The 16,931-nt window shown below is 38.2% G+C and overlaps 1 protein-coding gene across 13 annotated transcripts in view; it reads left to right on the top strand.

The window, feature by feature from the left end:
- The first annotated feature begins 565 nt into the window (after nt 1-565).
- The window catches only part of LOC111146969 (RNA binding motif protein 26), a 79,896-nt gene continuing 63,530 nt past the window's right edge, over nt 566-16,931 (top strand). For all 13 annotated transcript variants that reach the window (XM_022502766.1, XM_022502765.1, XM_022502760.1 and 10 more), the window contains exon 1: nt 566-1,105. In XM_022502766.1, the coding sequence (XP_022358474.1) occupies nt 1,035-1,105 (71 nt within the window). In that variant the 5' untranslated portion in view covers nt 566-1,034. The remainder of the gene's footprint in view (nt 1,106-16,931) is intronic.

Below are 16,931 nucleotides of genomic sequence, written 5' to 3'. Positions count from 1 at the left end.
GAACCGTCGAGGTTATCTCACCTTTCTTTTGGGGCAGCCCTAGATCATTACCTCTCTGCGATCAAGGCGAGTAATTTTGGACAAGACACCAATCCTCTAGAAGTCTCCAAGGGTTAGATTACACCAGCCTGTGCTTCCCAATCCTGGCCACACCACAGCGCACAGTACGGTACTGCAGGACACTGAGATAAACGGAGGAGGCAGTACAGCACACCTGGAGACCACGGGCCGCCCTTCGTCCCCAGCACAACGTGCAGACGCTCTCAAGGAGCGCTCTGGTCCGGAGGTTCGTTCCACTCATGCGCCACAGCCATCTATTACATAGGACGAACTGGGACTCCCACTGTTTCTGAAGTCAGCGGCCTCTCCCTTCTCGTAAGAAAGGAAATCTTTATTCCGTACGCGGGCCAAGGCGTAAAATAAAAACACAAAGGCGGCGAACCACGTAAATAACCAAAAAAAAAAAAAAAAAAAAAATCGAAGTACCACACTCAACCAGCGCGCTCCCCGCCGATCTTACGTCTCTTCCCAACAGGCACCGGGAGTCACCGCGAGACTTCATCAATTCTCGCGAGATTTATCGGCAGCCATCTTCTTGGGGGTGCTAGGAGCCGGGAAGACCCCCCGAATCGTTTCCATTTAGCTGCCCTTCGTCTTCGCTTTCTTCACTTTTGCCTGTTCTGCGTTGCCAACACCACCTGATCCCAAGGCTGAGTGAAAGCCCGGATCTAGGCGCGTGTCGCGCTCCGGGTTCAAGATTTGCTCGGGTGGAGGGAAGGGGGAGGGCCCGGGCAAACCGTTGCTGCCTCAGTCGGGGTCCGGGGACGGGGAGCTCCTGGCACCCCGTGGATTCGCGGCCTGCGACGGTACCCGCAGAGCTGTTCGCTGATCGGGGCTCGCGGGAACCTGCCACCGGCGCCTCCCACCGCGGCCCACGCGGGAGGCGCGCGGAGGAGGGGGCGGGGGCAGCGGCGGCTGTAGCGGCCGCGACCTGGGCGGGCAGAGCAGTGTGACGGGCCTCGGGGCCGCTGTGGATGGTTTCTAAAATGATCATTGAAAACTTCGAGGCACTCAAGTCCTGGCTCAGCAAGACTCTCGAGCCCATGTGAGTATCCGGGGGCTATCTCCTTGCAGGGATGAAAGTGGGAGATAGGCGGACACAGAGATCTGTGCAGTTGCCCGAAGTGCCTGTGATGGAGGCCGAAGCGGTGAACATAGATCCCCGGGTTTTGTGTTTTCTCCATTTCCACCCTCGCTTACAGGTTCAGGATTCCTCAGAGAGCCTGAGCTGACCTTTATCATACCGCTGAGTTGGTCCTCCAACTGATACCTCCTTCTCTTGTTTTCCCGTTATATGTAGACCGATCCCAATCTACACACATATTTGGTGAGGGCCCCCAAATCGGTTTCTTTTCTTTTAGTGAATCCGAGCATAACCTCTTGCCCATAGACTGTTTTACCTTGTTTCTTTAAATGAAGTGAATGGCCCTTGTTAGGGATTAGGACAGTTCTAATGTAAGCCATTCACGTTTTACCTAAATATAGTCCCCGAAAGAAAGGCCACGTTTCCCATGTGCTATCTGGCTCACCCGCACCTCTCTTAACTGATTGAAGATGTAACAGGTGCTAAGCTGCCCAGTAAGATTCTCTTTTCCCACTAGCAGATTTGTTAGCTTGGGGAGGAGGAAGAAAATGTTATTTATCCATATGGTATATTTGGCACGTTTAAGTGGGATGCTGTAGATGGACTCAGTGTGTGTGTGTTGGGGGGGGTTGTTCAGAATGCTGGAATGTTTTGTATTGGAAAAAATAAGAGTGTTTTAAGGATTTAACTTTTAATACATACAAAATATATCGTGGGTCAGGTGCTTTATCATAATTAGTTGATTTACAATAAACAAAATGAAAGAGGGAAAATCCATTCATTTAATAAGTTTATTAAGTGCCTGCTGTATATTGTGGGAAGCCTTGGTGATAGAGCTTTTAAATTCCAAAGTTGAGAAGACAATAATAAATGAGTATTAAAGAAATAAGATAATTCCAGATTAAAATAGCAGTGACGGTTGTAATAATAGAGGGTCATATAAAAGACTGATTAGAAGGCCTCTCACAGGAGGTAGCATTTGAGCAACACTTAAGGAGGAGAAGAAACCATCTGTGTTAAAGTCAGGAGAAAGACTGTTCCTTGTAGAAGGAACAGCAAGTGCAAAGTCCCTGTAGCAGATATGATCATATTGTGTTCCAGGAAGAGAAGGAAGGCAACTCTGGCTGCAAGGAACATTGTGATGGGGGAGAGAATAGAATAACAGGAGGTTGGAGAATTAGTCAGGAGCACATTATTTAGGTTCTGTAGGTCATGGTTAAGACCTAGGATCTTATTTAAAATACAGTGAGACCTTAAATAATTTAAAGCAAGCAGGGATTGATTTGATTTTAACACCGCTTGCTTTGCGGAGATTAAGGGGGCAAGAATGAAGAGACTATTCTGAAGGGCACTGTAGGCAGAAATGTAGGTCGTTTATATTAGAATGGTAATGGAGACAGAACAAAATATGATTTATAAGTAGATCTGATAAAACTTGCTGTTGGGAGTGGATGTGGGAGATAAGGGAAAGGGAAATCAAGGATGATGACTAAGAAGTTAGCCTAAACAGCTGGATGGGTGATGATGGAGAAGGCTGGGGGAGAACAGGTTGAGGGGAGGAGGAAAGGTAATGGTGTTTGTTACACATTCAAGTTAGATATTTAAGAGGTGGTTGGGTTGAGTCTATAACTCACGTAGGACTAGAGAAAGAGTCATGCAGAGAGTATTTGAAACTACGGAATTGTGGGAGATTTCCTAGTCAGAATGTTGATAGGGAAGAAATGAGGGCCCACGTTTGAGGTAGATCTCAAGACTGAGATTTATGGTACTTACGAAACAAATGTATGGCAAGAGAGGTGGGTTGTCAATTTGATGAGATGCTGCAGAGTGGATGAAAAAGGTAGAGGCAGATAAGTGGCCCTTAAGTTGGGATAGGTAGGAGTCATTGGTGACCTTAGCAAAATAGTTTCATTGAAGTGAGATGGTCCAGATAGAAGCCTTATTTCAATGGATGGAGAGAGAGAGAGAGTGCAACAGTGGTTGTAGTGGTTTAGAGGATGAACTTCAGAGTCAGAATGGCTGGCTTTGAATTTTGCCTCTGCCACCTACCAGCTGTATAATATTGGGTAAATTACTTCACTCAGTGCCTCTCATTTCCTCATCTGTATGGGGAAATAATACGTGTTAATCTTTAGACACTGCCTGGTTTGTAATTAGCACTCAATAGGTATTAGATGAACAGAAAGTGTAAAAAAAGATTTGAGTTTAAATAGCATTCCTTTTTAAAGAAATTTTTGAGTTACAGTTGACACGCAATGTTACATTAGTTTCAGGTAAGCAACATAGTGATTTAACATCTCTATATGTTATACTGTAACCTAAAAGAAGATTATAGTTACGTGGTGTATGCTTGTGACTTTTATTCAGTTTTAATAAAGTATGTTTCAGATATCTTATAGCCTTCTTAGATGACTGTAGCACTGCAGTCATTACTGTTAGGATAAATAAGGCTGCTAGTACAGCCTAGACAGTGGTAGGAATTGGGATTGGTCCTTTCATAATGTACATTGCTGTGGTAAAATTGAGCCCTTATCCAAGTTCCTGTCCTTTCATTGCATTTTAGATGAGTTCTCTATGACTTTTAAAGCTGATTCCAATTGCTTAAGACTTGTGGTTTCTAGCCTTGGTTTTGTGAAACTTTAGGATGTGTTCTCTAAAGGGATTTTTTTGCTTTACTTTAAAGGTGTAATTGCCAAATAGCACTTATTTGAAGGGAGGACATTTGAAGGCCCAAGGTTAAGATGTAACTCAAAACTTGTATGGAACTTTCTAGCTACCTGTGCTAGTAAAATATCTCATGGTTTTGGACTTCCCCTGCATTTTCAATGTTAATTCAGCAAGCATTGAGTACTTAATCTGTACTTTGCGGTGTGTTAGATACTGGGGATATTGGGAAACAACCTGAAATAACTATATTCATATTGTTTACCATTTAGCAGGGAAGACAAATGTTGAACAAGTAATTATAAGATCTTTGAGTATTGTGAAGTCCAGAGTGCTGTGAAATGTATGTTTGGAAGGTCAAAAAAGGCTTTTGCTGGCATAACATTTGATCTTAGCTTAAAAGGATGAGGATCAGTTTGCTAGGGCGAAATGGTGGGAGAGCTGTGAAAGCATTCTAGGTTTTGAAGAACAGATTTATGAAAGCCTTAAAATGAAAGAAAAAAAGTGTCTTGGAGGAAATGAAAGAAATTGAGAAAAAGAGCAAAGGGAAGAATAGCAGAGGATAGCTCCAGAGAGAGAGGAGCGGGATCATTCAGGACTTTGTTGAGTCATGTTAAGGATTTTGGATGTTAATTGAAAGATAGTGGGAAGCCAGTGAGGCGTTTTAGTGCAGGACAGTTTTCAGATGGACATGAAAACAAACAAAACCCCAGCCTGGTTGCAGTGTTTTTGGTGTGAAATAAAAGTCGGTAAATCTGCTTGTTATTTGATTATAAGGTCTGTAGATGTGTCAGGGCTCTGAGTTTTGCGTTTTTTCCCCCCATTGAAAATGTAGGTGTTAAAATTGGCATCTTGAAATACTTCAGATTGATATTTTGTTCTCTCAAGCATTTGCTTAGTCATACTTGCTATAATAAAATGAAATGAGATGTTGGTCTTTTCTTTAACATTTATTTCTTTTTGCTAATGTGAAGTCCTGGAAAAAAATTTTAAGCTGTGTGTGTGTGTGTGTGTGTGTGTGTTCAATTTTTCTGTTTTTGTTTTCTAAATAGAGACGGTTTTCTGCTGTATTTTGAAACTTTTTATGAGTTTTTACATCACTAAATGGGTAACTTAATAAAATCATAGACTTTTTTAGCCGGAGGGAAACCTCAAAATCAAATCAAATTCAAAAAAACTCCTTAATTTTTCAGACGATGGAGAGGCAGATAGACTTAATGATGTGCCCAGATTTTGTGAGGTTAGTAGTAAAAAACAGAATGCATAGTTTTGTGTTCCTGCTGCTATGTAGTGCTGGGGAGTTAATGTTGTGTAGTGGAAAGAAGCCAAGTTTTGTAACCATATAAACTAGTGTTCACATCTAAGTTCTGCCACTTACTGAGTAATCTAGCGAAATGAACCTCCCCTTTCTTTATTGGTATAATAGGGGGAATTATACTTATTTCCTTCTGCAGTTGAAAGAAATGAGACACTTTTTTTTTTTTTTTCAAGATTTTTTTTTCAAGATTTCTAAAGTAATTAGCCACGGCCTGAGATGGTCACGGTGAGGAGAGGGAGAGGGAGAAGAGAGAATATTAAGCAGACTCCCTACTGAGCTTGGAGCCCTGCCAGCTCATCTCACAACCCTGGGATCATGACCTGAGCCACCAAGAGTTGGATGCTTCTCCGATGAGCCACCCAGCAACCCCTGAGACACAATTTTTAGTAGCCTAGCCCTTCTGTCTTTCCTTAAATACTGCTTGATTAAACATAAATAGGTTACTTTTATTACGACCACTGCTGCTGCCACTACACCTGCATTTGTGTGCATTGTTGATAGTTTTCTATTACTTCCAAGTTCTGAGAGGTAAGGAGACCTCCATTTTGCAAGTGAAGACAGTCTGGCACAAAGTTCAGGTACTTGTCCAGAGTCACACAGTAATTTAAACTCACGCTTTTTTGCCTCTGGAGCCATGTACTTAATTTACTGCTACACAGTATAGTGTATTCTGCCCTCTTACTGTATGCACTTTTTATCCTATTACATTTTCATAATACTAGCTACCGTTAAAAAGGAGTAAAGTTTGAAAGCATTATGGTTATCAGTGCTTTACAGTTTAAGAAAGAAACTTCTTCAGAGTTTTTGTAGTCTTTCTCCCCTCACCCACACTTGTTAGCTATACCTTTCTTACCACATTAAAATTATTTTTGTTCCTGTTTTACAGGAAGAATTTGAAAGGTGATCTTTTCACTGCTGAACTTTATTCCTCTTTCCCTCCTTTGATCTTTCTCTTTTTACAGACTCCTTTTGGCATAGAAAGTCAATTTCCTAGTCCTTAAGGAAGAAAAACTCAGCAACAATAGCAGCAGAAACAAAACAAAAAAATAAAATAATACTTTTCTTCCAGTCAATTTCATGCTAGCTTTTCCTTTCACTAGTAAATCTAGAAATAGTAGTCAGTTTTTAATTTTTCCCTCCTTTGTCCCCAACCATTTAGTTTCCTTTGTCATTTAGTTTCTTCCTCCTTATACACAAAATTGCTTACCTCAGTATTACCAATGAATTTATTAAATGTAGAGATTTTATATAAATTTTATATTCTTTGTCCTATATATATATAACATTAAGCAATGCTGATGCTGCCTTTTTTTTTTTTTTGAACTTCTCCTATCTTAAATCCCTAATACTTTGCTTCTCTTTCTTCTCAAATCAGCTGTCCTTTTCAGTTCTTTTTCTTGCCTTTTAGTTACATTTTTTCAAGTTCTTTTTTCATGCCTTTTTTCCTCTCAACTATTTCTACTTCTGTCATCTCATTCACGTTCATTCCCATGGATAGTTTCCATTATAATCTGTTCCAGTGTTCTTAAAACCTGTGTGTGTGTGTGTGTGTGTGTGTGTGTTGGAGTCTTTGAAAGTTTGATTAAAGACTTCCTTCCTTAGAATATTGCATATGCTGTATATAAATTTGCTTTGAATTTCAGAGCTTTTCCAAGAGAACCTCTAATCTCTACATCATTTTTCACATATGTATTTTCAGGCATAACCTCTCTTCAAAGCCTTATTCCAGTTGCTAGCTGTATATCCACCTGGTTCTCCCATCTGAACTTCAAACTACATTTCTGAAAATAAATGTTCTCTGAATTTACTAATTTCCATTTCATTTCGTCAAATTTTCCAGGCTTGAAATTTTATTTTTTGTTTTTCCTCCCTTTATTCTTTCCCCCTTCAGTTAATCATTGGGTTCTATCTCTTTTAATAATTGTTACTAATGACATTGCTCAATAGGGGGCCTCACACTCCTTATCTAAACTTTTGCAGTTGGTTTTGTTTTTTTTTTTCTTTCCCCTTAGTTCCATCCTGGATGCTCAGTCTTGTTTATATGCTTTCATTTGATCAAAATCTTTAGCATTCCTAAATAAATTGCATACATTTTGGCTTAGGATTCAAAATGTACAATCTGCTTATCTTTCCAGTTTTATCTTCCCATTTTTTTTGGTGAGTCTTAATTTCAGCAAAGCTGAACTTTTTTCTATATCACATTGTTTATACTGTCCCCTTTTCCAGACTTTTAGAGGGTAACATTCATTGAGTGCTTATCATATACTAATCATTGTGTATTCATTGAATGTGATCTAGATTCTGTTATTTCAGTTTTAAATAATGAGGAAATTAAGTCTTAGGCAGATTAAGTAATACGGTTCATTCATAGCTGATAAATAATGGAGAAATAATTCCAAACAAGATATTTTGATTTCAGAGCTTTGTTGCATGTTATGATATACTGCCTTTCTCCATTTCCTTTATATATGTTGAAATCAAAGGTGAAGGATGATTCCAGTTCTTCCAGAATGTTATGATCCATCCATCTGGAAGGAGTGACATGACTCTTTTCTCCTAGCACTAGTTTGCATCAATTATGACATCCATCATTTGCATACTTGTTTAGTAATTAATTCTTACTACTTTAGCTTCGTTATTAGAATCTCAGGTCCTTGAAAGTGGACTCCAAATCATAAGATTTTTAACTGTCTTCCTGTCGTATACAGCACACAGCATAGTGCCTTGTGTGTCAGAAATTAAATGCACTGGTTGAAATTTCTAGTTTGGGTAATCATAACCTAAGGAGAGAGAAATGTAAACTCTAAAATCTACCAAACTTCAACGAGAATTTTATTTCCGAGCAGCAGATGTGTGAGCAATTTGAAAAGTTACTAATTTCTGGGTCTGTTTCTCTTTAGTTTTACTTTATAGCACCTTCAGATTATGTCAAGCCTAAGTGATTTTTTTTTTTTCTTAAGGGGGAAAGGACACTGAAAGATAATAACATTTACTCAAAGTATTTTTGAATTCTGTTATGTGTAAGCTGCGGGCCTCCATGGAGCTGCCCAGAAAAGAATGCTATATAATTCTAGTCTGATGAATTTTACAGCTGGTAGAAGAATTTTTCTAGGGGCCCCTGCGTGTCTAAGTCCTTAAGCATCTGTCTTCAGCTCAGGTGAGCCCAGCATCAGGTGCCCTGCTCAGCGGGAAGCCTGCTTCTCCCTCTCTGTCTCCCCTGCTTGTGTTCCCTCTCTCGCTATGTCTCTCTAAATAAATAAATAAAATCTTAAAAAAAAAAAAAGAATTTTTCTATACTTAATTATTGGTTAAAATATTTTTCATTATCTTCCTTATCCCTTTAACTTTAGTTGAGTTGACTCTCATTACCACATTTCGCTGCTCGACCTTTTTTGGCTTTTTCATCTGAGTGCTGAGTAGTTAAAATGGATAAAGCATTTTCTGTATGTTTTAGCACATCCTTGTCTTTGGCTTACAATAGTTCTCAAATAAAATCATTTTATATGCATATAAATCAAAAGACAGAGGTACTATTATGAGCAAAATAGGAAGTCAGATATTCCGGTGTTTGGTGTTTACACATCAGGAGTGACTAATTTAGCTTGAGCTAAAAAGCTTCTAGGAATATTTTTTCCTTCCTCCTGCTTCCTTAGTCCCAGAGAAAAGAGAATGAGAGAAATGAATGGATGGTATAAGCCCTTCCTACCAAACTTAGTCACTTACTTACTCCCACTACCTTATTTCTGTGGAACAGTCCTTTTTAGTCTACAAATAGTAACTTCTCAAACAGGTGAAAGTTTATTTTTAACGTGGGGTCATATTTAATATTGTGTGTGTGTGTGTGTAATAATGGAATTCACTTGAGATCTGCTACTGAGTGATTCTTCCTGAGATATTTTACCAACACATAAGCAGGTATGTTTATGTATTCTTTCTCCTTTGTACACAATTGGTATCATACTTGGATGTCATTCCATATAATACATAAAAGTGTTGCCTTTTTATTAAGGTTACGTAGTATTTTAATGTAATAGATATACCATAATTTAATCATCTGTATTGATGAACTGGACAAAAAATACTACAGTGTATATATTTACCGCATGACACACCCATGTATACCCATCACTCTGATTCTGCTGTTAATATTTTAGTGTACTTGCCCCGTCCTTCTTTGATATATTTTATTTATTTATTTATTTATTTGAAAGAGATCACAAGTAGGCAGAGAGGCAGGCAGAGGGAGAGAAGGAAGCAGGCTCCCCGTGGAGCAGAGAGCCCGATGTGGGGCTGGATCCCAGGACTCTGGAATTATGACCTGAGCCGAAGGCAGAGGCTTTAAACCACTGAGCCACCCAGGTGCCCTCTTTGACGTATTTTAAAGTAAATTGCAGATGTTAGTGAACTTACTGCTAAGTACTTATGCATATCATTAGAGTTCAGTATTTATAGCTTTATTTATTTATTTATTTAAAAATTTATTTATTTATTTATTTGACAGAGATCACAAGTAGTCAGAGAGGCAGGCAGAGAGAAGAGAGAGGAGGAAGCAGTCTCCCTGCTGAGCAGAGAGCCCCATGTGGGGCTCCATCCCAGGACCCTGGGATCATGACCTGAGCCAAAGGCAGAGGCTTAACCCACTGGGTCACCCAGGTGCCCCAAATGCACCACTTTTTTTTTTTTTTAAAGATTTTATTTATTTGATAGGCAGAGGTCACAAGTAGGCAGAGAGGCAGGCAGAGAGGAAAGGAGGAAGCAGGCTCCCCGCTGAGCAGAGAGCCCGATGTGGGGGCTCGATCCCAGGACCCTGGGATCATGACCTGAGCCCAAGGCAGAGGCTTTAACCCACTGAGCCACCCAGGTGCCCCCCCCTTTTTAAAATATTTTATTTATTTATTTATTTGACAGAGAGAGAGAGATCATGGGCAGGCAGAGAGGCAAGCAGAGAGAGGGGAAGAAGCAGGCTCCCTGCTGAGCAGAGAGTCTGATGCAGGGCTGGATCCCAGCACCCTGGGATCATGACCTGAGCCAAAGGCAGAGGCTTTAACCCACTGAGCCACCCAGGCGCCCCTCAGTATTTATAGTTTTAAAAGAAGTTTGATACAGTCTTTATATAATAGTGTACACAGATCTTAAAGTATATCCTTTGAGTTTTGCAAATGTATACATCTTTGTAACTCAGTTCCCTGTCAAAATAAAGAACATTCCCATCATTCTGGAAAGTTTCCTCATTCCCTATCCCATGCTACCATTTACCCGTAGAAATAAGCACTGTTCTGATTTTTTCCCACTGTATATTAGTTTTGCTTGTTATGGAACTTCATTTAAATGGAATTTTAGAATAGGTGCTCTTTTGAGCAGGACTTCTTTTTATTTCTCAGAATGTTCTTGAGATTTATCCATATTGTTGCATGTATCTTAGTTTTTCCTTTTTACTGCTGAGTAGTCCATTGTCAAATGCATGCTATATAATACCTGTGCTATTTTTTTTTTTAGTACAGACTAGTTAATTTAACAGAATTTTTCTTTTTTCTTTTTAATTGAAAATAATACATACTTGTTTTAATAAGAACTCATAGAGTATAGGAATATAACCCAAAAGTGAGTCTTCCTAACCTCATCCTGATATCGTATGTAAAAAGATCAACATAATTGTATATTTATAAAAATAAACATAGATATACTGTGTTTATATAGGTATATGCAATTGACCCTGAATATCACTGGTTTAAATTGCATGGGTCCAGGGTGCCTGGGTGGCTCAGTTGGTTAAGCATCTGCCTTTGGCTCAGGTCATGATCCCGGAGTTCTGGGATCAAACCCCAAGTCGGGGCTCCCTGCTCAGCAGAGAGCCTGCTTCTCCTTCTGCCCCTCACCTTGCTCATGCTCTTTCTCTCTCTCCAAAAAAAAGAAGGAAAGAAAAAAAAAAAGATACCAATTAAATTGCATGGGTCCACTTACACATGAATGTTTTACAGTACTGTGCATGTATTTTTCTAATAACTCAATATTTTCTTTCATCTAGTTTATTTTACTGTAAAAATACAGTATATAATTATAACGTACGAAATTTGTGTTAATTGTTTATATTGCTAAGGTTTCTGGTCAGCAGTAGGTTAGTAGAATTAAGATTTGGGGGAGTCTGGGGCGCCTGGGCTCAGTGGGTTAAAGCCTCTGCCTTCGGCTTGGGTCATGATCCCAGGGTCCTGGGATCAAGCCCCACATCGGGCTCTCTGCTCTGCAGGGAGCCTGCTTCCTCCTCTCTCTCTCTCTCTACCTGCCTCTCTGCCTACTTGTGATCTCTGTCTGTCAAATAAATAAAATCTTAAAAAAAAAAAAAAAAGATTTGGGGGAGTCAGAAGTTATACAGATTTTTGACTGTCTGGGATTGTCACCCTTAACCTTTGCATTGTTCCAGGATCAACTAATTTTTTTTAACATGGGCAGGATCATGTTGTTTATATGTTACTGTAAGTGATATGGGTAACAGACACTCTGCATATCCTCCCATGTGAGTATATTCTTTAGTTTCCTGTTCTTCCCAGTGGTTCCATAGTATTACATTATGTGAATATACTATATAATTTATTTTAATAGTGCTTTACTTAAGACGTGGGCATTACTTTCTAGAAAAAAAATTAGCTTGTTTTCTTAATGTATTAAATACCTGCACATAGTTGCAAGAAAGAAAACTTGCCAGAAGGCTTTGAAATGAAAAGTTAAAGTCCTCTTCACACTTCTCACCCTGGCACTTTTAGTGTTAATATGTAATCTTTATACCTTTAAAATGGCTGATTCCAATTTTGAGTAGCTCTGCCATACTTTACTTAGCCATATTTTTACTTGTGATTTAGTTCATTTCCTAGGGGTTTTTTGGTTTGTTTTTTTACTTTATAAATAACTGCAATGAACATCTTGCCATTTGTAGTTTATTTTTCTCTAATTTTTCCTTCTTTCTTTCCTTTCCTTCCCTCTCCATCTCTCTCCCTTTCCTTTTCTTCTCTTTTTCGTTTCTCCTCCTCTTCCCACCCCCCTCCTGGTTCCCATTAGAGAGGAATTATTTTCCAGATGTCACCTAATACTGCTGTTGGAGGCCTTTTTAACATTAAAAGATGTGTTGAAAGCTCAGCCAGGTGTGCTTCTGGTGGTGATTGTTTAATAAATCCAGTAGTTCAGATTAACTTACTTTTTGAAGTCATGTACTGTGTTGTGGCAAGTCCTTTATCTAGTGTTCTTGTCTCAGCCATTTAAAAAGTGACAGAGGGAGAGACAGTGTGTCAGTATAAATTCTGGTCTGTTTTTGACTTTATAACTTTCTACATCCTGCTGTTTTGACACTCCCTGCTGCTTTGCCCACATTCTCCAATTATTAATTTTCCATTGCTTACTGGCAATTTAAAAGCTACTGTGAAAAAGCATTTCTACAAATTGAAGATTTACACAAATCTTAAAAAGTTACCAAAAGTAAAAGATACTTGATTACAATTTCTACATAAAAGCATTAAAATATGCTGTTCAGCAGATCATTTGTTGCTCTTTGTAATACAGTTTTTTTAATTGAATAAATTTGCTGAGTAACATTGTATAATTTTTAAGGTGTAGTGTGTCTCTTTAATACATTTATGTATCTTAGTATGACTGTCGATGTAGTGATATTTATCATATAATTATAGTACAGTATTATTGTCCGTGTCTATAATACTGTGGATTAGGTCTCTGTGGCCTATTTATTACTCATTACATGTTGTGACCTTAAATACCATCATGCCTGTCTCCCCCCACCCCCGCCCCTCAGACCTGCCCACCCATCGTAGCCACCATTTTACTCTTTTTCACAGGCTTAACTTTTTTTAGATTTCACATGTGAGTGATTCATACAATACTTATCTTTCTCTGTCTGATTTATCTTGCTTAGCATAATGCACTGAAGGTCCATCTTTTTTTTCACAAAAGTAAAGATAGCTTCCTTTCTTGTGGCTGAATAATATTCTGTTGTATTTATGTACCGCATCTTCTTATTCATTTATATATTGATGGGCATTTGGGTTGTTTTTTAGATCTTGGCTGTTGTGAATAATGCTGTGATAAAAATAGAAATTCATATATCTCATCAAAATCTTGTTCTCATTTCTGTTGGGTACATACCCAGAAGAGGAATTGTTGGACCGAATGCTCTTTTAAAAATTTTTTGAGGAACCTCCATGTTATTTTTTATAGTGGCTGGGCCACTTTTTTCCCCCACCAACAGTGTATTCACCAAAAGGGTTCTCTTTTCACTACCTCTTCACCAGCATCTGTTGTTTCTTGTCTTCTTGATGGTAGCTATTCTAACACGTGTGAGACAGTTTCTCCTTGTTGTGATTTGCATTTCCCAGATGATTCATGATACTTAGCATCTTTTCATGTGTGTGTTGACCATTTTGATGTTCTTTGGGGAGGTGGCTATTTAGTTCTAATTTTTTTTTAAGACTTTATTTATTTGACAGATAGAGATCACAGTAGGCAGAGAGGCAGGCAGAGAGAGAGAGAGAGGAGGAAGCGGGCTCCCTGCCGAGCAGAGAGCCTGATGCGGGGCTCGATCCCAGAACCCTGAGATCATGACCTAGAGCCGAAGGCAGAGGCTTAACCCACTGAGCCACCCAGGTGCCCCTAGTTCTAATTTTTTAATTGGAATGTTTGTTTTTGAGTCGATGGAGTTTTTATATCCTTTGGATATTAACCCTTCCAGTTTATGGTTTACAAAAATCTCCCTTTCTTCAGGTTATCTTTCATTTTGTTGAGGGTTTTGTTTGCTCTACAGAAGCCTGTAGTTGGATGTAGTCCCACTTGTTTATGCTTTTACTGCTTTTGCTTTTGGTGTCCGTTTCAAAAACTCATTGCCAATACATTTGTCAAGGAGTTTACCACTAATTTTCTTTAAGACCTTTGTTTCAGTTCTTAAATTTAAGTCTTTTAATCTATTTTGAGTTAGTTTTTGTATATGGTGTAAGCTTTTGGTCTAGTTTTATTTTTTTGCATACAGCTTTCCAAATTTCTCAGCATTTATTGAAGAGACTATTGACTCTCCTTTCCCCAATGTAAATTCTTGGCTTCTTTGTTATAAATTAATTGACCATGTTTGCATGGGTTTATTTTTGGGCTCTGTTCTGTTTTATGATCTGTGTGTCTGTTTTTATCCCAATACCACACTTAAAATTACTATACTTTGTAATATAGTTTGAAATCAGGGAGTATGGTGCCTCTAGCTTTGTTCTTCTTTTATTGCTTTGGCTATTCAGGGTCTTTCCTGGTTCCACGACAGTTTTAGAATTGTTTGTTCTATTTATCTGAAAAATACTATTAGAATTTTGGTCAGGATTTCACTGAATCTTTAGATTGTTTTGAGCAGTGATGGACAATTTCACGATATTAATTCCTCCACTCCATGAACATGGGATCTCTTCCCATTTGTTTGTTTGATTTCTTTCACAGTCTTGTAGTTTTTGTTTTACAGATCTTTCGCTTGCTTAAATTTATTCCTAGGCATTTTATTATTTTGGGTGCTATTGTAAAAGGGATATTTTCTTCATATTTCAGTGTTTCATCATTAGTATAAAGAAATGCAACTGACTTCTGTATTTTGATTTTGTATTCTGCAACTTTACTGAAGTCATTGATTAGTTCCAAAAGCTTTTTGGTTGAGTTTTTTTGTTTTTTTTTTTAATTAAATCATGTCATTGGGAAATAGTTTTATTTTTTACTTTCCAATTTAGATGCCACTTATTCTTTTGCCTTGCCTAATTGCTCTAGTAAGGACTACAGTTCTGTATTGAATAGGAGAAGTGAGAGTGGGTATTGTTGCCTTATTCCTGATCTTATAAGAAAAGCTTTCAGTTTTTCTCCATTGGATATAATGTGAGCTGTGAGTTTGTCCTATATGATAGCCTTTATTGTGTTGAGGTATGGTTCTTCTCTGCTCTATCTGTTAAGGTCTTTTATTATGAAGGGATGTTGTATACTGTCAAATGTTTTTTCTGCATCTGTTGAGATGATTGTGTGATTTTTATCTTTTATTAATGTGATGTCTTCTTACATTTGTTGATTTGCATATGTTGAACCATTTTTCCATCCCAGGGATAAATTCCATTTGTTTTGACGTATAATCCCTTTAATATGTTCCTGAATTTGGTTTGCAAATACTTTGTTGGGAATATTTGCATATGTATTCATTAGGGATATTGGTGTGTAGTTTTTTTGTGGTGTTCTTATCTGATTTTGGTGTCAGGGTAATGCTAGCCTCATAAAAGGAGTCAGGAAGTGTTCCCTCCTCGTTATTTTGGAAGAGTATGAGTATTATTTTGGAAGAGCTAATTCTTCTTTAAATGCATCAGAGACTTCTCCAGTAAAGCCATCTAGTCCTGGCATTTTCTTGTGTTGGGAGTTTTTGATTACTGATTCAACCTCTTTACTAATTATTGGTCTGTTTAAATTTTCTATTTCTTCCTGATTCATTCTTGGTAGGCTGTGTGTTTTAGGGATGTATACATTTTGTCTAGTTTATATAATATGTTGGCATCTAATTATTCATAGTACTTTAAGATTTTATGCATTTCTGTAATATCTATTGTGTTGTAATGCCTTCTTTTTCATTTTTTTAAGGTTTTATTTATTTATTCATGAGAGATGGGGGTGGGCAAAGGCAGAGGGAGAAGCAGGATCCCCGCAGAGCAGGGAACCCATTGTGGAGCTTCATCCCAGGACCCTGTGGAGCTTCATCCCAGGACCCTGAGATCATGACCAGAGCCAAAGGCAGCTGCTTAACAGACTGAGCCACCCAGGCGCCTTCTTTTTCATTTCTGATTTTATTTTATTTTATTTTTGAGCATTCACTTCTTTTCCTCTTAGTCTAGGTAAAGGTTTATCAGTTTTGTTTATCTTTTTAAAGAACCAGCTCTTAGTTTTGTTAATCCTTTCTGATGTTTATCTGGTCTTTATTTCATGTATTTCTACTGTAGTCATTATTAACTTTGGGCTTAATTTATTCTTTTCCTAGTTCCTTGAGTTGTAAAGTTAAGTTGTTTATATGAGATATTCTAATTTTTTAATATATACATTTACTGCTGTGAATTTTCCTCTCAGAACTACTTTTGCTGCATCCCACAATAATTTGATTTGTTATGTTTTTATTTCATTTGTTTCAAGATAATTTTTCATTCCCTATTTGGTTTCTTCTTTGACCTAGTGGTTTGGAAGTGCATTGCTTAGTTTCCACATATTTGTAGATTTTCTTACTTTCCTCTTGTTGATTTCTAGTTTCATACCATTGTGGTCAGAGAAGACAGTTGGTATGATTTCAGTTTTTTTAAATTTGCCAAGATTTGTTTTGTGGCATATCTTGTGCTCTATCTTGGAGACTGTTCTATGTGCACTTGAGAAAAATGTTTATTTTGCTGCTGTTGGATGGAATGTTCTATATGTCTGTTAAGACCATTTGTTCTGAAATGTAGTTCAATTCCAGTGTTTCCTTACTGATTTCTGCCTTGATAATCTGTCCATAATAGATGGTGGGGTATTGAAGTCCCCTACATTTACTTGTTGTATTGCTGTTTTTCCTTTAAGATCTGTTTTAGTTGCTTAATATATTTCTTTTCTTTTCTTTCTTTTTTTTTTTTAAGATTTTATTTATTTATTTGACACAGAGAGCGAGAGAGATCCTAAGTAGGCAGAGAGGCAGGCAGAGGGGGAGGAGGAAGCAGTCTCCCTGCTGAGCAGAGAGGCCATGTGGGGCTCCATCCCAGGACCCTGAGACCCTGACCTGAGCTGAAG

The sequence above is a fragment of the Enhydra lutris genome, unplaced genomic scaffold, assembly GCF_002288905.1.
Source record: "Enhydra lutris kenyoni isolate GAN:26980312 unplaced genomic scaffold, ASM228890v2 scaffoldscaffold15, whole genome shotgun sequence".
NCBI classification, from domain to species: Eukaryota; Metazoa; Chordata; class Mammalia; order Carnivora; family Mustelidae; genus Enhydra; species Enhydra lutris.
The sequence above is the reverse complement of the archived record's forward strand: the minus strand, read 5'-3'. Positions and strand labels throughout refer to the sequence as shown.